The 19706-nt window shown below is 49.4% G+C and overlaps 2 protein-coding genes across 8 annotated transcripts in view; one reads left to right on the top strand and one right to left on the bottom strand.

Moving 5' to 3' along the window:
- The window catches only part of PACS2 (phosphofurin acidic cluster sorting protein 2), an 80081-nt gene extending 69398 nt beyond the window's left edge, over positions 1–10683 (bottom strand). For all 7 annotated transcript variants that reach the window (XM_071564681.1, XM_071564682.1, XM_071564683.1 and 4 more), the window contains exon 1: positions 10496–10683. In XM_071564681.1, coding sequence (XP_071420782.1) covers positions 10496–10623 — 128 coding nt within the window. In that variant the 5' untranslated portion in view covers positions 10624–10683. The remainder of the gene's footprint in view (positions 1–10495) is intronic.
- A 561-nt stretch (positions 10684–11244) lies between these two features.
- On the top strand, positions 11245–19372 carry SEC22B (SEC22 homolog B, vesicle trafficking protein). Its single transcript, XM_071565409.1, has 5 exons — positions 11245–11392; positions 11661–11770; positions 16336–16496; positions 16830–16976; positions 17363–19372. Exons 1-5 carry the CDS (start codon positions 11318–11320, stop codon positions 17515–17517), a joined length of 648 nt encoding a protein of 215 aa, XP_071421510.1. The 5' UTR covers positions 11245–11317; the 3' UTR covers positions 17518–19372.
- Positions 19373–19706: the final 334 nt, after the last annotated feature.

The following is a 19706-nucleotide window of genomic DNA, read 5'->3' as shown; positions in this document are numbered from 1 at the left end:
GAATGGAGCCAGTTGCATTTGTAGGTGTCCCATTAGAAGCCAGGAGCATATGTTTAAATGTGCATAAGAATCGGTGTGAGAGTGTCAGTTACATCCCCGACAATCTCCAGTAGCTTTGGTTACACTGTCAATTAGGATAGAAAGTGCCTGTCCGACAATACCATTACAAAGAGTCCAGCTCCCAAAACCTTCTTCCCACCAGAGACTTCCCCTTAGAGCCCAAAAGAAGGAAAGATCACCTCCAACCCAACCATCTCTTTCCCCTGACCCGCTCTGCAGCTCTGACAACAGCATCCCCAGAGCTGGAGAACACACATAAGCCTTTGGACCACCCAGGGCTTCCAGCACCGAGCTAAAACCAGAGCCTCTAAACAAGGGGCTGGACTTCTCCTCCCACAGTCATGGAAAGTCATTTCCCTGGCCTACAGGGAAACTGCTTAATTAAAACCGTGGTGCATAGTTTGGGAGTGTGCAGAGCCCTTCTGCTTCCACTGGACTTTCAAGCAGCAGCACTAGATTAAGTGGGTTACTTGCTCCATCCTCACCTCCCACTCTGCCTGCACAACCACCTGAACCATCAAAACAGCTGAGCTGATGCCACTGAAACACAATCCACTTTCTCATCTCTACCCCGATCCACTTTACCATGTGAACTCTCAAATGCTTACACTGACACAAGGCAGAAGGTGCTGGCAAGCAGCATCCTAAGTGAGTAGGTTACAAAGAGCCACCAGACACACCAGCCTCAGAGGAGCAGGTAACAGCTACCTAGAACCTTACCTGACAGGACAGTACAACAGCTCTGCACACATATGAGAGAGCTCTCAGTTAGTGAGCTGCTGGAGCCTTGCTGTAACAAGTAACTGTGACTGATAAATGCTCCTGCCTTAGACCCCCAACTACCCACTGCACAGATGGAACAGTAAAAAGACAGAGTTCTGATGCCGGCTGGGAAACAGGTACTACATTTGCTCTGCGAGTACAGCAAAGTCCCCATCCCTGTCAAGAACCACTGAGCTCACACAGTTGACGTAGCACTGAAACCAGGACACACATGACAAGGTGAAATAAAGACTGCACACACATCTGAGGAGCTGGGAAGTTTGCAGGACTGTCTTGAGATTAGACCCTATACTACACACACCCATTTTCTGCACAGTCCCTCCAGAGGCAGTCAAACTGAGGCAGCAAAACTGACAGGTCTGCAGCAAACTCTCCACAGGAGAAAGAAGGCTCTGCTCTCCCACAGCTGGCACTCAGCAGCTGCCAGGACAGCTACAAAATACGGTGCTGCACTAGCGGGAAAAATTCGCCAAGTGGAAAGGAAGGCTGGCTGGGAATGGCCTCAAACATCCCACCTGTGAAACTGCACCCATGCATAAATTAATAGGAGGCCACACTGATGTGTCTATATCAGTGTGTGTTCCCACGACTGATCTAAGACACCTGCTCGTGGTTGGTTTGTTTATTAGTTTTTGGGGGTTTTTGCAGGTGGGCTGAGCACTGCAAATTGTTTCTCATTCCAAAAAAAAGCAGCAGTATGTCTGTGCATGTTCCTCTCACAGAACACTCTGGTAAGCAGCTGCAAGAAAGGGAACAGCACTGGCATCATAATCCTACAAAGGCTGTTTCATGACAAGTCACTGCCAAGCTACGATCTCATTGCTTTAATGAGAGCACCCAACAGACCAACGTGCTCCAAAGGCACAGGCACCATCAGCTCCGCACGAACGATGAGCCCCAGCCTTGGCAGCTGTTCCCTCTGGCCGACGGCTGCTTTGTGCCCCCACAGAGGACAGGCCCGGCTGGTCACAGGAGTGTGGCACCAGCCTGCCACAACAGCACGGCCATGGCACAGGATAGTACAGCTGGGGCTCTCAGCAGAGAATTCCCACTGCAACCCACCGCAACAGGAGCCGGGATACGCAAGGGGATCGCTCACAGGATGCAGCAGACATGGTACTCATGCACCTTTGCCTGGTTCTCGGGAGCTGGGGCGTATCCACATTAACCACATTCCCCAAGCAGACTGTCCTCTCAGCAGAAAGGGGATACAGACTTATATAGGCTATATATAGATAAGGCTTCCTAAGAATCTCTCCATGGGGGTTATTCTCTGCTCTATATCTAGATCTGGCATAGTGCCTGTTGGGAAACACATATCAGACAGGCATATGTGCAAACTGCAGCTCATTTTGGCCATTAATGAGAGCCCTGCACTAGAAAACCCTGAAATACAGGCCAGAACCACAGTACGAGCTCCATGGTTTTGCCATGACTCCATTTGCAGCCTTCCATCTGTTTCCCTGCAGAGGTGAAGATCCCTTCAGAAATTTCTCTCCTGTGCAAGACATTCACTTACCAGCAGCGAGAAGCATCTTCAAGCCCTCGCACTGCAATGGATTTGTAGAAAAATAAAAAGAGCAGGGAAGGATTTTTGAACAGTCAAGCTCAACAAAGCAAAGGGATCTGATGAAAGGAGACAGTGTCTTTCTTCAGAAGATTCTTAACAGTAAAATAAAGTGCTTTGTTGAGCAGCGAGCACATGCTTCGCTTCACTCTGCACAGAGGCACACATTTGATCCCTCTGCTCCTTCACAGCACCACACCTTCAACCCTCCACCTCTCCCCAGCCCAGCAACGCACACTAATAAAAAAAGCCATCCTGGGTTACCAGGTTTGCTCCTTTTTTTCTTTTTAGAACAAAACCAACTACCTCCCTAAGGTCCAGAAGGACCTGAAAGCTGTGCAGGTTTTGGTCAAACACCAGCATTCCCTTTTGGCTACTCCCTTCCACTTAACTCCTACAGGCTCCCAATCACCTGACTGCCAAAAAGGAAAACAAGGAGGAGAGAGGAGTTGGTTTATCTTCACACCAAACTAGAGCCTGAGAAGGGAGGTCCCACATATTTTAGAGCACTGGGAGAAAAGTGGCTAGACTACTATTTCCCAGCAACTGCAAAGCGATCACATTTATTTAACGTTAATACAGTTTGGATGAGCCACTGCAGGAAACAGGATGAGTTGTTCAAAACCTCACAGTACCAAGGTGCTGTTCCCTGCTCAATTGGCACACACCATCCTTGGGGACATATCCCAGCCCACTCAAACACTGATGAGGCAAACAGTTAACTCTCCAAACCTGCAGAGAGGCTATGGACACGCCACACACAACATCAGAGCTGGTATTTTGTGCTGATCCATCTGCTTCCAGAAGAACAAATGCTGTTTTCCTTGACAACTCTTCTGAAATAAACCGTGCAGATTTCAAACTCTTTTGAAATATTAGTAAACTAAACACCCTCACTTTCAGTGCAAAAACTCCCAAGAACAGCCATTCTGCAGCTCAGGCAGTCAGTTATATGAAGCACAAGGTCCCCAGGATTTGCACCCAAGACACAGGTGCTGCCACGCACCACCCTGAGTCAGGCGAGCATCTGCACACTGACTGGCTTGCAGACCCCAGCTATGGTTTACACACATGAGAGCCTCCACCAAGCCAACATCAGAGCATACAAAAGCTGCTCTCAACTTTATTCTTGCTGCACACTTGAAAAATTAGATTGCTTTCTCACTGGCGCAGGGGAAGCATTTGAGCTCCTGCTCAAAAATAGTTATTGCTCTGCAAGTAACTGTGCTGGAAGGCAGCCTGGCCTGCAGATTCTCAGCTGCTACATGACAAGGAACAAGGAGGCCACCTCAGAAGCAAGGCATGGCTCATGGAAAACGACACAGCCACACAAAGCACTGCAGGAAAGGCTGAAGTGGTTCTAGAGGAGGAAACGGGTTCCAGATTCCAGCATGCAACAAGAGAGTCCATGCATCTACTTTTCCTAACACAAGGAGCTTGTCTCCTCCTCAGCAGGCAAATCTGCTACAGCTGCAGCAACCCAAGGACAGGGTCTACATGCGTTTTTGAGGAATCCCTCCTCCAGGAATACTGGCTGCAGCAAGCCTAGCATGCCCATCAGAGCTCTCTAGGCAATTAATTATTTTTAACAAATGAGTGATTAGCAAGGATCCACTCTCTCCTTGTGAAGCTGGCTGCATGCCCTGCAAGCCTCCACACCACTGTACAGTATCATAATCCAATTAAACCTCACCATGAGAGAAGCTTCACACTATCACATTCAATTACCCAGTTAAGCCTCTTATCGCCCTCACTTTAGGATCCATTCGGACTGGAACCTCCCCAGCACTGTTTGGGAGGTGGCATTATTTGACCAAGCAAGGACACACAGATGTGGCATCTGGAGCTGCAGGAGGACCATATAGGTTAGTAAATTCATACTGCTGGCTTATAGGAAGAGAGAACTACAGGAAAAATAAATTAGTGGCCAGTTCCTGCCCATTCACAGTTATAGGCTGTCTGAGGCGACTCGCTCCCCCTTGTCCTCCCACTCCCTGACTTCCCAGGGAAATGGGACAGTTCTGAAGGAGCACAAGGGGCCCAGAGGAATTTCAATGAAAAGGCAAAGGCCAATAGAGGACCTGGCAATACAGAGTTGTCTGGCAGCCAGCCACCAATTCCATAGGAAATACCCTCCCTAGAAGGTCACCATAACGGTGGCAAAATTTGGCCCAAAAGAATTAGAAAAAGTTGCCAAGATGTGACGCAAATAAAAGCAGTGAGCAGGGCCAGCTTCCTGCGTGAGGGCAAAACACGGAGCGCTCTTGGAAAAAAGAAAGATTAAGGGTTGCAAGGAACATAATGGCCTCTTGTAACAGCTGAGTTGTTGCTTTTCTTTTCTTGGCAGAAAAGAGGGATGTTTTGTTGCTGGTTGATTAATCTATTATGCAAATCATTTCATAGCTAATTTGATACAGCCACAAGCTTGCCACAGAAATCATTTGCCTGCACAGAGCCGATGGAAGATGGACCATCAACAGCTCCATCTGACAGAGCTTTTGTTCCCTGGACAAGCAGCTGCAGGGTCGCCTCCTGCCATGGAGGGCTACAGGAACACAGGCCAGACCTGTCAGGGGACAAAAGGGGAAGGTCTCCTGGGCACCCTAATTTGCTGGAACACAAGGAAAGAGGCCCTTCAAAAGAGCAGCCCATTCCTTTCACTTCCAAAATCCTCTTGCACTGGCCATGTGCAAAACACTCAGGTGAAAACCACACGCAATCCCCTCCGGAGAATTCAGCTACCAGCTTTGAGATTTTAGTATCTGTTTCAGCACTGTTTGTGTCACACACAAGCTTCACCTTAAAAGGTGCCTCCAAATAGGTCCATAACTGGAAGTCTGACTCCAACAAACCACTCAGCCTCTAGACAGAACTTTTCCCCTGAATAATACAAGAGTCCAAATCACATTCAGTAGCATCATACAAACTGACAATAACTGCTGTGATAAGATTGACATGAGGAGCCCTTAAAGGTTACTTTGGGTTTGATCTTTTCCACAAAAAGAAGGAGAAATCGGATCTTCCAACTCCACGAATAAAGGGGTTGGTTCTGACCACCGTACTTTACTCCAAGCAGTCCATCTCCATTGCTCAGTTGTGAATGTTTTTCCTCATGCATCTCACACATTCAGCATCGCCTTAGTGATTAATTTTAAAGCCTATCCTGTGCCCTCATTTGTATTCACTTTCCTTCCATGGTAAAACGTTAGGCATTTCATGCTATTCAAACAAAGTCAAAACAAAGCTTCCAAATAAGCACTTCTGAAACGTACCTAGTCATCTGAGTAATTAGACATTTTCGTAGTTCCAAATGTACCGAAAATCTGTCAGCTCCCAATCAATGTGCCAGCAGTTATCCTAACAAACAAGAGTTCCCTCCATAGAACAGGAGGCTAAGATACATTTAAATTATCATCTTTCCCTACCTGAATTAATCAATGTTTTTAATTATGTAGCATCACCTGAACATAATTATTACTCCAGCAAGTTGTCCACCTTTCTCTGCTGATATGGTGCATGGCTGCCATTGCTCAAGCCAGGTCAGAACATGCTCTCACTGGCCAAAAAAAATTTCCATTACCAGTGTAGGCATGTGTCCTTTGCACCAAGGGGCAAAGCATTTCCCTTCCAAGTGAATTTTTGCAGCAAATCCTCATGGAGAAGAGTCAGCCATGGACTTCATGCAGGTCACAACCCCTCAACACTTTGCAGCAGAGGGAATTACCATGTAGGGGTGCAAACTGCACATTGCTGGAGTGGCTCCATGCTCCAGCAGTCCTCACTGTGTCCCTCATGGCCACACAAGATAGATCAGTGGAAGAAGATGGGAGCTGGCAGAGAGAGAAGAGCACATAGCCTGGGGCATGGGCAAACTGTTAGGTTCCACTCAGCTGCTGTAAATCCAAAGTCTCACCGCATCAGTTTCCATCGCCCCCAGGGATGTCCATACCCAGGCTGATGTAAATGTCCCAATGCTGCATGGCCATGTCACAGCAAGCTGAGCAGTCACATCCCTGCACCACCAACCTCCTGTTCGAGTCCAGGGGATGTGGGATGTGGGTGGATCCCCTTCATGTTTCCTCACCCAGCAGGCAAACTCCAGAGGTGAGCCAACATGTGAAATGCTTGGGCAGCGCCCAGTCAACAACCTCAGATCCCCAGCACCATCTTTTCACTGGTCTGTTCCACAGGCTTTTTCCTTTTCATCCCCAAGGAACATTAGGTCACATCTGCTCCACAAGCAGTTTGGTCACAGTACACTCAACTTCACTTTCCAGTTCAAAGCTTAGTCAGAACTTTTACAAGTTTGTGACAATTAGGGCAACAGCCTCAATCAAAACCTGCTCTGAATGGGAACCCACTCTGCCTTCTCTTGCTCCAGCAGACCATTCAACAAATTTTCTCCCCAAGATCACTCTTCCTCTAGACAGTCTCGCCATGGTTCTACCTCCTCATGAGGCTTCTTCTGGATGGGACAGTACTGCATCCTGCCATTCACACCCACAGCAGCATTAAAACATTGGAATGTAAAAAGATACACCACCAAAATCCACAGAATCCTTACATTTCAGTATGAGGAAAACGTGTTGATTCTCTTGCAGCCATGCAGCAAACAGATCACTCTCAGTTTTTACAGGTGGTAAGGAGAGCTTTATGTAATGTATCCTTCCTCAAAGCAAAGTATTTCAATGCACAGAAGAAAGAAACAGCAGGAAAAGGTGGGCATCGCTCCCTTCTGGTATGCAGTGGATACACCCAGATAGTGAGACATTTTGAGTCACAACTCTGGGATGACTAAAACAAAGTAGTTGCATTTCAGAAGCACCATAGTGAAAACCCCTACGAGCTACATGGGTTGCAGAAAGAAATGGGAAAATCATTTCTGAGAATGGCAAAAGAAAGGAGAGCAGCTTAAGTGCAAAACACCACCTTACTTCATGTTTCACTCCAAACACACAATTGCAGAACAACACCATGACTCTTCACTATTATTCTTCCCTAAGCTTAAACACAGCCTTTTCACACAAGACAACTCTGTGCACCAAGGCAGCCTTCCAGATTTCGCTGACACCCCACCCAAGCCGAGCAGACTTTCAATAAATCACCCACTGAAGAAGAGCATGTTGAATGGGAGTGCTTGTCCCTCCCACAGTCCAGCTCTCAGCCATCATCTGGGAAGCACACACACATCCACATGAGGTCCCCCATCACCCACACACACAATTTAGGGAAATGCAGGCATGGATTACTCCAGGCATCACTTCCACCCAGCTCCTCCTGCTCCAGCAGGAGGAAAAACACCTTAGAAATGGATTAAGACTTACTGTACCAAAAAGAAGAGGGAAGGAAGAAACATTCCCACCCCAAACACATACTCATCTTCCATGAATCCTCTGACTTTGTGCCAAGTTCAAACCTCTTCCCTACTAGGAAAGCCTGTCCTGCCAACAGAATCCCAGAGGGGAATTTGTAACTGGTGGAAATCTCAGAAGAGACCAAGGCAGTTCCATGGTATTTGACCACACATCAAGGCCCACTTTCCTTCACATCCGCCTCTCACATCCAGCCATATGCTTGGACAACAAGCTCATTTGGGATATAGTTTCCTACACAGGAGTTTCCATCCCAGTATCTCTCACTTTAAGATAAAGAAGCTTAAATGTCATTGTGCCAGAGGGAAAACCATCACAATGTGAACTTAAAATGCAGAGGCAGCAATATGACTTAAAGATTTTCAAACTCCTGCCTTCTCTGACAGAGAAGTCTGTTACAAAGGCTGTAATGAAATGCAAACTATGGATCCTAAGCAGCATTACAAGGCATGATGTTAATGATTTGAAACAGCAGCACTGACTGGAGACTGCTACAGAATTTGGTGTTTGCCAAGCACACACCTCACCGTGCCATGGGACCAGCATCTCCTCAGAACTTGCAACCTCAGCTGCTCCTGACCTCACTTTAGGTTAACAAAAACCCCTTGGCACCCACAGCTACAACTGCAGACCTGCCACACACTGCACCACATACACAGCCCTGGCACACGTGTCCAGCCTGTGGGGGCACTCCATGCCCAGCAGAAAACTCCAGATCCACGGTTAGACAGGCTCATTTGGTTGGCAGCAGCAGTTGCAGCACCTGGATGTCTGCTTATTCCCCTGGGCTCTAGGGGAAAAAAGCACTCAGGAAAAGCAAGCAAAGGTGATAGGAAACAAAGCAAAGGTGAGAGCAGAGGAACCCATCTATGCACAAACTCCCTCATAGAAAAGCTCTGTTCCTAGAAGGTCCCAAATGCTCCAGTTCTTCTACCAGTGCCCCCGGGTAGGCAATACCAGCCCTTTCACTGTCTCCTGCTTCACAGCTTGCTTCAGCAACTCCAGAATTTCCCCCCACAAGGCCCAGTTCTGCCTCACCTGCCCTTTATATTCTTCAGATTGCCAGGCACCACAACCAGCTGACTCCAATCTACTGCTCACCACAACTCAAGCACTCGGGACCCACCCCAATTGCCATCATGTGCACCCCATCCACCACCACATCAAGGCAGGGTCAGTGTCCTTACACTGCATTTTCTGGTAATCTACAGATTTGCAAACAAGCAAGCTGTGTTGTGAGCTCCTTTTCAGACCTGCAAGCATCAGCATAAATGATAATGCAGAACGACAAGTCCTTGACAGCGACGGACATTTGGTTTTTTATTTGTTTAACAGCCATTGTTACGAGGTTGGATGAGATGGAACCAACTGCCTTCCTATAGTTGAGGGTGCAGTGGAGAGAACAGTTTTCAGACCAGCATTACAAGAGGGCCTCTGTGTCCTCTGTACAACAGGGACAATGCCAATCACACTGGAACCACAGAATCACAGAATGGTTTGGGTGGAAAGGGACCCTAAAGATCATCTAATTCCAATGCCCCTGCCATGAGCAGGGACACCTTCTAGTCCAGTGCAAAAAATCAAGAAGCACCAACTACTCCTGCAGCAACTCACTTATAGGCAACAACTTCTACAGCAAAGGGACTCCTTGGCACATTCCCTTTGGTGCCAAGTCCCCCTCCTAGACATCCCACTGCAAAAAAGAAAGGCTGGACAAAACAAGTGGAGAAAGTTGCTGCCCAAAGCACTGTTAGCACAGAAAAGCTCTTATAAACCCAGATCATCTGCAACTGCAGGGCTCTGGTTTTCTTCTACCCCACATCGTCTTCCTGCCCACAATGCCAAAACGCTACAACCGTGGGCAATGTTTATGTTAACATAGTTACTAATACCTGCAAAACCGGGGCATGGCCACCAAGCCCAACCTGCAGTCTGGATGGCGCAGAAGACAGAGGGATTTGGGGGCTTTGTAAAGCTTGCAAAGCTTCACATTCCTGCCAGGTCAGTCTGATGACTCTGTTCCCTTTCTGCTCGCTTGCTGTGTCCTCATTTAAAACAATAAAAAAATAAAGAGCAGCACTTCAAAGATTTGTCTTCGGCACGCTGGAATTCTCAAAGGCGTTCTGTTAGAGCCAGGCTTGAAAAGCCCAAATTTCGTAAAAACCAAGAGGGATGTCTCCCGTGCGGGCTAAAAACAGCGCAGGCAGGCACGGCCGCGTGTTTACACACACCAGAGGCGGGGAAAGAGCCGAGACAGGGAGAGGGCGGAAAACCAGCCCTAGAGAAAGAGATGCCCACCCCGAGCCCATCCCTGCGGGCATTTCCCAGGCAAAGGCGCCGATAACGGGACACCCCGCGGGGACAGCGGGGCTCGGGGAAGGAGCCCCAGCCCTGCCACCAGCACACACCCCACGCCAGGTTCTGGGCTGGGCTGAGGGGCCACTCACTGAGGGGTGACCCCCTCGCACACCTGGCACAGACACAGCTGTATCTCCCCACCCTTTTCAGGGCCGGAGGGTCCCTGCACCCCCACCCACCCCAAAACCCATGGAGCGGGCAGCAGGAGCCGTGCCCGTCACTGCGGCACCGCTGAGGGGTGGGAAGGTGCCCTGAAACTGCGGGAAGCACCGCACAGGTGGTGGGGAAACTGGCGCTGAAGAAGGAGCCGCGAAATTTCAGGGGGCGGCGCGGGGGGAGAACGTCCGCCCGTTACCTGGGGACGCAGCTCGGGCTGGAACCGTCGATCTCCCACGTGGCGAAGAGGTTCATAGGCACGGGCCGCCCCAGGGCCCCGGCACCGCCGGGGAAGCTGAGGCGGCCCCGCTCGGCCGCCGCCGCCATGGCTGTGCCCGCCGGCCTGGCGTGCGCCCACCGGGCCGCCGCCGCCGCCCCGCCCCGCCCGCGGGGGGCGCGTCACGGGGGCGGGGCTGGGGGCGGGGCCACCGGGACTGCTGGGCGGGGCTGTGTATGGGCGGGGCTCCTGAGCGGGGTGTGTCCTGTGCGAGTGGGCGTGGCCAATGCGGAGGAGGCGTGTCAATAGTGAGGGGCGTGGCCAGAACGGGAGGCGTGTCAATGGTGAGGGGCGTGGTCAGAACGGGAGGCGTGTCAATGGTGAGGGGCGTGGCCAGAACGGGAGGCGTGTCTTAGTGAGGGGGCGTGGTCAGCGGAGAGGAGGCGTGTCCATTATGGGGCGTGGCCGATGCGGAGGGGGCGTGGCCGGCACGGGGGAGGTGTGTGTATGATGGGCCGCGGTCCTCGGGGGGGTGTTGACTGGGGGCGTGGCCAGCACGGGGGAGGCGGGTCCATGACGGGGCGTGGCCAGCGCGGACGGGATGGTGCGACGCTCGGGGGCGTGGCCATCCCCTTTAGGGGCGTGGCCATCTCTTTAGGGGCGTGGCCATCACTAAGGGGGCGTTGCCGTTGCGGTCGCTCCGCCCCCCCGAGCGGAAGTGCCGGCGCGGCGGCGGGCGCGGGCCGGAAGCGGCAGCAGCGGTTTCCGGTGGGCTCCGTGGCAGGTCGGGCGGCGGGCGCGGCCATGGTGCTGCTCACGATGATCGCCCGCGTGGCGGATGGGCTCCCCCTGGCCGCCTCCATGCAGGAGGACGAGCAGGTGGGGCCGGCGGGGCGCGGGCGGGGCGGGCTGGCCTAGTGTGTCGGTGGGAAGGGGGCGCTGGGCGGCCTGGCGGGACCGGCGCAGCCCCTTCTGACAACGGGGCGGCTCCGGCACAGACGTTTCCCGGCGGTGGTGGTGGTCCTGGTGGCCGTGGTGGGTGGGAGGGGAAGAGCCGCCGCGGGGCTGTCGGACCGAGCCCCCGGAGCTCTTCCGGTGTTTCTCCGGTCACGGCCGCCCCAGCAGCCCGTCCCTCCTCCCTCCTCAGTCAGGCCGCGACCTGCAGCAGTACCAGAGCCAAGCGAAGCAGCTCTTCCGCAAGCTGAACGAGCAGTCCCCGACGAGATGCACCCTGGAGGCGGGAGCCATGGCTTTCCAGTGAGTGTCGGGAGGGCAGGTGGGGAAAACGGGGATTCTCCGCCGCGGGAATGAGTGAGGGCTCTTCTGGCACAGGGTTAGTAACGGAACTGCCTGAAAAAGGTGAGTTTGTTCACCTGCCTGCCCTGCCAGCTGGAGGGCAGGAGCTGCTCAGAGGGGAGGGTGTGTGAGTTGTCAGGGCTTGGCTTAGGTGTCTGGCATTTGACTTTCAGCCAGGTTCACAGTTCTGCCTTTGCTGCAGAGAATGCAGGTTCTGTGTCCTTTAAGGTTTTCTGTTTGTTTGCACTCTTTATTTTCTCTATGTCTTCTGTACCTCCTGTGCCTTGTCTTCAAAGGGATTTGTGCTTGGTAAAACTAGTCTGGCAGTACCACTGAGCTTCTCTTGCACAGGATTTTCATCTGTGTGTCCCATGAAAGTCTGGCTGTTCATGCATTAGATTCATGTGTTAGCACATGGAGCATCTCTGAGGCTTTTTTATTACTATTTTCTTAATATCTGACAGACTTCTTGTAGATTCAGTCTTACTGTTGCTGGATTTGTTGAGTGTGTTTAATTAATTTCCTAAATTGCTTGGGAACTCTCAAATTGAAAGCACTTTTGATATACTCCAGTAGTACTGTAGCAAAAGAGCTTGGCTATGAAATGAGGAAAGCTCACAGAGGGTGCAGATCAGACATCTTATTCCTTAATCCATAGCAAGGGAGGTGGACAGGCAACTGAACAGGGGAAGAATTTACAGTCAGTGAAAGGCAGGAGAGCTTGTGTGTGAGAAAGGAAATGGTTTTTCTGTGATATGTCATTACCTGGCAGAATAAAGCTTGAGAACACAGTCAAGATCCTGTCAAGAGGCAGAATTGTGCCATTAGCAGCAATAACTGTTACAAGTCTCTGAGATGAGGCACCAAGGCAGAGTTGTGCAGTTTTGGCAGCAATGTGCCAAGATTTCCTGCACTTTGCACCACTTTTGCTGCACTGCCATCAGCAGAATCCCTTCATTTCCAAGTGATTCCTGGTGACTGGGTGTGTGTTTATGGAGGAGGCCTTTGAGTGCAGGGCAAGGTTGGCTTTAGGTCTCTGCTTCTATAACAAATGTCCTGTAGCACATTTCCCACCTTTTCCCACCCTGTCCCTTTCTTCAGAGATTTGGCAACACGAAAATAAAGGAACAGGACTTTTTGGAGCAGCAATCTTTGGCAGAAACTGTGATGTTTTGAGGGCTACTTTTCCTCTGGTTGGCTTACGTATGGTAACTGTGACAAGATTTTTTAGAATCTTTTCTCTTGGCTTCTGTTTGGCTTTGATAGGGAGTTACAGTCGTCAGAGGACGGCCCTGATTAGTCTGTGCCTCCCTATCTCCTGTTGCAGAGTTAACTGCAAAGTGCTGTCCTGCATCCTCTTCTTTCTACAAGTTAAAAATAGGGTTTAAAAACTCTCTCGTTTTTAAGTGTTTCCTTGGCACTGCAAGGGTGGAGCTCAGACTGGCAGCAAAGTCTTGGGAAAGAGCCTGTGTAGATCCCAGTAAATCCCTTCTTGAGTTACGTCCATGATGCAAGCACAGCAGTGTCTGGTGAGGTGGCAACGCATGCCCAGGAAATCAGCACCTATTAATGGTGGCCATAATGTCACCAGTTCTGAAGAGGAGGGAGGTCTTGGGCAGGCTCCTGTTCTGACAGCTGGCCCAGAGGAACAGCTGGGTTACCTGGCTGGCAGAGAGGCAGGGAGAGGAGTGTTTCTCCTTCTGGGTTGAGTTAGTCCCTAGACAGGTTCTGCCAGTGGTTGACAGCTGATACTGCAGAGCACTTGCTGCTGCCTCCTTTGAGGTGGGGTGTTAGTGCAGGACTGTGTGAAAAAAATACTTTCAGGTCAGAAAACCTCTTGACCAGGGAGGAGAGATAGTGGGGAAATTTGAGATTTAGTCTAAAATAACACTGACTGATGACCACACTGTTTGTTAATGCAGCTCACGATTTTTTTTCTGCCAAATCAGAGTTCTGACTGCTGAGGACAGCACAAACCTGGACAGAGCATTTTGTGGTGTGAGTTAGTAGTGTGGCTGAGGACATTGCTGAACTTGCTGAGGTGGTGGTGAACATTTTTAGCTTCATCAATTCAGAGGAGAGCCAAGCCTTACTGAAATGTAAAACTTAAACTGTAATCACTAAGGTGATTTCTCTCTAAGTCAATGCCCAGGCTTCAGCTCAGAAAGCTGCAGCACTGGGGGCTCATGGCTGTGCAGGTACAGCAGCTCTGATGGTGCTTCCTGTGCTGTCGCTCAGCAGGTGACCTTTGGCTAAGGAATGGCTGAAGTGGCTCTTACCTGTTACGTTGAAAGCGACCCTTGGCCTTCGCCAATGTTACTGGGATAAAGATTTTCTCTCTCTAAATGTCCAGGATGATTATAAGAAACCTACTGGCTGTACTCCATGTGCAGGAATCCAGAGTGCAGGAGTTAACAGTGGGAAATGGCACCCTCTGCCCCTTGTGTGAGGATGTGCCAGGCAGGAGCTCTACTGAAGCTCAGAGATGTACACAAAGTGTAAAACTGAGAAGCCCAGCTGTGCAGAAACTCTGCTTTGAGGTTGACAAAACTGTCTGAAACTGGGGCAGAATGAGGTGAGCTCACTCCCTGCAGTGCTGACAGATCAACTTTAAATCCAACACGTTGAGTATCACAGCAGGGAAAAGCAAGTGGGTAATGTGGCTGAAGAGCTTCAGGCAGGACCAGCTGGCCTGGGCAGAGATAAACAGACCTGTGCCGATGGGACATGTTCCTCAGAGTGCTCTCATCTGGAGTGCAGTGCTGCTTCAGCAATACCATCAGGATTCCTGTCTGACACACATATCCTCATTTCAAAAGATTTATTCAAGCCTTGCTGGTCATGACAGTGGCTAAATCAAGCTCTGAGTGATGTTCTGTAGTGTGTCAAACAGGTCTCCAGGGGTAAAGAAAGAACAGAGGCATGATGTGGTGTAGGATTAGTCCCCAGCACTGGTGCAAGTCCAGGCTGAGGGACGTAAAAAGGAACAAGAGCATGGGCTCGTGGGGACACGCTGTGGAATGGATTATGGCAACGAGATTGCTTGTGGTTGGGGTAGACCAGTTGTTGATTGAAGGCTGGCAGCATTCACACACAGGCCACCTGAGGACAGGGGAAATGGATATTCCTGAGCCCAGGAATGAGCTGAGGATGGCTAATTCAAAGGACGTGGACCTGTTGGGGTGTTTGGAAAAACAGTGGGGAGTGGGAGGAAGTTGTTTTATAAGCCTGGTGTGGCTATTAACAAAATTTTAAGCTACTTATTTTACTATTGTGCCCTCAGGACTGGATCATTTCTTTAATACGCTGCTAATCTTTATGCTAACTAGGCTAATGCATAGTGGCTTTATGCAGAAAGTCAAAGGAAGGTAACATAAAAGTGGCATTTACATTTTACCCTGAAGAATACAGATAAGTGTTCAAAAGCATTTGCAGGGCTATTTACTGTCTCTACTCCCTTGGTTTTGGTAGGAATATTGTTGCTTTTGTTTTTATATGAATGAGGAGAAAAATGTAGCTGGGAATGTGCAGCAGCAGATAGTCATAGCAAAGCTTAAAATAATGTCAAGATTGGTGCTATCTTGTCCCTTATTTCAGTAGGCTTTTTACTGAATTATAATGAAAAACCCCCATTCTCCCTGTTGACAGAGACACGAGCTCACACTGAAACAAGGTCAGCCCTAAGCCTCTGCAAACAAATAAGAATTAGATGGGGATGGGGTTGCTGGGAGGAGGTGGGGAGGACCCTCTGCACCCACAGCTGCAGGGCAAATAAACAGCATGATGCAGCAGCAGATGTCACAGCATGTTTTGGAGCTCCTTACATTTCAGCCAAAGAACTGCTGGCACAGTCACACCTACCCTTGGCAAATCTACAGGTAAGATCACCAGATCCTGTCTAGCACCAGTATTTTTTCCCGTTGCCTTTGAGGTGATGCATATGGATAGCAGCACCCAACCAACAGGCTGGTGTTGGGGAAGAAGGGGATACCCAGCCCTCCAAAACTGAAAGGGAGACGTAGCACTCACTGAGACCAAATTCTTGTGCATGTCCTAATTTCAGTGCTTCAACTTCCCATTTGTGGCCCTCAGCTACTTGGCTGTGCTGCCAAGTAGAGATGTGTTGGCCACCTTCCCCTCTGTTCTGTGCTAGCAAACTTTCTTGTGCTCCCCTTCTCTCGACTGCAGGAGGGAGGTAGGGTGTTCTTCCTTTTGTACTCTAAAATTATAACTCTTTTGTTGCTGATATTTTGTTTAGCTAATGATATTCACAGGCTAGCTTTTGTTCTCTTGAAGGCAAAATTCAAGGCTCTTGGCGTGGGTGTAATGCTACAAGAAAATTTATTTGGGGTAAAGAAAAATAAGCTGTTGCTTTGTAGGAAGATTTACACTTGATCCAGACGTGGAAAACTGGAAGTCCTTGTACCTGTTTGTCATTGCCTCGTAGGAATAAAGGGATGCTTGGTGGAGTTTGATAGAACAGATTGAGAATTGATTGATTAATGCACTGTCTACTGTTCTTTTAGCTACATAATCGAGAAAGGAGTATGTTACCTGGTCTTGTGTGAAGCTGCATTCCCCAAGAAACTGGCCTTTGCATATCTGGAAGACTTGCACTCAGAGTTTGATGAGCAGCATGGCAAGAAGGTTCCAACAGTCTCCAGGCCCTATTCCTTCATTGAATTTGGTGAGGTCCTTCTCATTTTGTGGCTAGTTAGGAAACTTCTTGCTGGGGCAGGGAGCAGCAGCCACAGGATTCTCTCCAACTGGGCTTATGGAGTTAACAGTTCAATGTCTTCTTGGCACTAGAGACATGGGCATTTTGAGCATAAGAATAGAGAAGTGGTAGGCAAATGTATATGTCCTTTGATTCAGATTTCTTGCTTTTAGTCTCTTGGCCTTGCTCCAGTGAATATTTGCATGTAGTCTTCTGGCTGTCTCAGCAATGCTCCCAGTACTTAGGCAGCCACACTGCTCTGTATTTGGTGAGATGCCCTCTGATAGCCCTGTCTCATTCCAGACACCTACATCCAGAAAACCAAGAAGCTCTACATTGATAGCCGGGCGAGGAGGAACCTGGGCTCCATCAACACAGAGCTGCAAGATGTGCAGAGGATTATGGTGGCCAACATTGAGGAAGTCTTACAGCGAGGAGAAGCACTTTCAGGTACTGGGGGTGGCCAGTATTTGGCACAGAGTTCCTTGTCTCTTTGGTGAGCTGGCTGGGCAGAGCATACTGAAGGGAAAGGCTTGCTAGTCCCTGAGCCTCCTGAGAAAAAGCAGGGAATTCACTGGGTGTTTCCATTGAATTGGTGGCATCCTATAGCACCTGACAGGTACTGCTGCTTTTTCGGGTGAGACCAGCATCTCACTGGTTTGAGTTGCTCTCATCCCAGCAGGACAAGCACGAGCGCACTGCAGAGAGGCTCAGGCCATGCTGCCAGGTGAAACTGCTGTGCTTCCAGCTGCTCCAGAGAAACTTGTACAGTTAACATAACATTTGGGGAACATTGGGTTAATCTTGACTAACTTCTCTCCCCTTCCCTTTAACAGCTCTTGATTCCAAGGCCAACAACTTGTCCAGTTTGTCCAAGAAGTACCGTCAGGATGCGAAGTACCTGAACATGCGTTCCACATACGCCAAGCTGGCAGCCGTAGCGGTGTTTTTTATCATGCTGATCGTCTACGTGAGGTTCTGGTGGCTGTGAGCTGGTTCAGTCATGCAAGAGGGAAAGCCAGTAGCCTGGCAGGAGTTTGTGTGCAGGACACTGTTCATGGGGGATGTGCATTAGAATCCACACAGGACCATCACCTTTATCGGAGTGTCCTGAAATTGTTAGGTGACACCTGGCTACTATATCTCTTAGTGAAGCCTAACAGTAGGTGTAAAGGCTTGTTGACTGCAGGCTTTTCCTCTGAGGCAGTTTGCACAAGGGTACTGCAGAGTTTGGCCTTCCACGGTTCTTCCCTCCTCCTGGGGCACTCTGAGAACAGTCAATCAGTGCAGTTTAGCATAATCACATTGTACGTCCTCCTGTTGAGTAGCTCTAGTGGAAACTGGACTCTAATGAACATTCCTTGTGTTGGTAATGTTTGCTTTTTTAGAATCTGGATCTGCAGTTATTTTTCTTCCTTTCTTTTTCAAGACTCCCCTGTTGAAGGCAAATACTACACTGTATATAAACCAGCTTTCACCTTTGTCAGAATACTTACTGAGTTTTCTGTGTCTGACATCTTGGCTTGTTACACTTTAAGTTGCTTTAGGAAGAAATGGATGTTAAACTATGCCTTAAAATATGTTCTGTCTAGTACTAGGAGGGACAATGGAAGGCTTCTGTATTACTGATTCCTGAAAAATTAAACTACAGGTTTCTGCACGTCCACTTTCCCTCTCCTGACAGCTGTGTGTGACAGAGTATTTCCACGTGAGCAGGGTGTGTAATTCAGTGCTGTTTGAGCGGGCACAGTGCAAACTATGCCAGCACTCTGTATTTTTCCTTCTATCTGCAGATTCACTACATTGTTTCCTTCCTTTTTATAACTGTACTTTCCTTCCAAAATGTGTCAAAACTGCCAGCATTTCATCTCTGGGATCCTTGTTTTCTTTCTGTTTCCCTCACCAAAAGAACCAAAAAACCAAAACTCTGAATGTTGTTGTGAAGAAAAGGCAGTGTTTCTTTAAAGAACACTTCAACGTTACATGAAGGATTAGGATAACTTTAAAACAGTGGAATCCTTTGGAAACACCACCTTTTTTTCCCCATGGTCACCCTCTCCCTACCTCACTTGGGAAGTTGAAACTGTAGGCAAAGAAAAATTCATTATGGGGCAATACTATAGAGCTTCTTTCTTATGGGCCAATTTATATATTACCAGTGTAATGTGATTTTTCTTTTTTAATTTCTTTTTGGTCCACCAGTGCGGAGAATAACATTTTACCTGTCAGCTTTTGGTTTTATTAAAAAAAAAAAGAGGAAAAAAGAAACTCCACAGCTCAGGCACTCTTCTGCACTCAAGTGTTTGCCACGTGGTAGGAAGCAGGCAGTGTCACAGAAGGAAGTTTCAGGACTTCCCAGCACCTCTTACAAGCACATAATCTTGTGTAGTTTTGGGTGTATAAGCTGTGACCTGGAGGTGTTTCCTGCCAATGTGTGGGAGGCAGAGCTTTTGTCCTGTCTGGGAATGCTCCTGGTTTTGATGTTGGACTGGCAGGGAAGCAGTTAGCACTTGTCCACCGATAAACCCAGCAAATCTGAGCTGCCACATAGTCTAAAGTAATCCAGTTTCTGCATGATGCCTCCAAGTGTTACTTTGTAGATTGCTATTATTTTAATTATTATTTTAAATCCATTGAAGTGGTGTCCCTACCAAGTGAATGTCCCAGTGATGTAGGTCTGTGTAATGTAGGTGCTGGAAGTCTCACCGTTCAGACACCGACTGTCTGTGGATTGTTGTGATTGAGGGGGGTGATGTTCCTGCAGCACAGGGCAGCTCGGGGAGCAGCTGCCTCCTTCAGCCCCAGTGTCAGCAGTGAAATAAACGCTTCTGAAAATCCCCTCTGCACCGTGGAGTGTCCTGTGTCTCATTCCTGTGATCCTGGGGGATGCTGTGGAAGGTGGCCCGGTCACTGCCAGCTCGGGCGTTGTGCTGGTAGCGACCAGAGGCGGCCCCGGGTCCGCTGCCTGCAGGTGGCAGTGCCGGCGCGGAGCTGGAGCGCGGAGCGGGAGGGAGAGGCAAATGGGAGTCCTCCTGAGGGCACCCACAGCTCGTTGCGGTGCCCTCACCTCACCAAGGACAACTTCCCCGTGATGCCGGGGATGGGCCTGCAAGGGCTCCCGGACTGCGGCTCAACAGGCTCTGTTGCCTTGTCCCATCGTGCAGCCGGGATGTTGTGACT

Source organism: Pithys albifrons, chromosome 10, assembly GCF_047495875.1.
Source record: "Pithys albifrons albifrons isolate INPA30051 chromosome 10, PitAlb_v1, whole genome shotgun sequence".
In the NCBI taxonomy this organism is placed as follows: Eukaryota; Metazoa; Chordata; class Aves; order Passeriformes; family Thamnophilidae; genus Pithys; species Pithys albifrons.
This window is presented reverse-complemented; position numbering and strand designations above follow the sequence as displayed.

What these genes read in the sequence shown, in the direction of transcription:
- SEC22B (XM_071565409.1), top strand. Translation starts at nt 11,318, where the DNA reads ATGGTGCTGCTCACGATGATCGCCCGCGTGGCGGATGGGCTCCCCCTG. An exon ending in CCATGCAGGAGGACGAGCAG is followed by an intron (nt 11,393 to 11,660) that starts GTGGGGCCGGCG and finishes CTCCCTCCTCAG; the next exon opens with TCAGGCCGCGACCTGCAGCA. An exon ending in CTATTCCTTCATTGAATTTG is followed by an intron (nt 16,497 to 16,829) that starts GTGAGGTCCTTC and finishes GTCTCATTCCAG; the next exon opens with ACACCTACATCCAGAAAACC.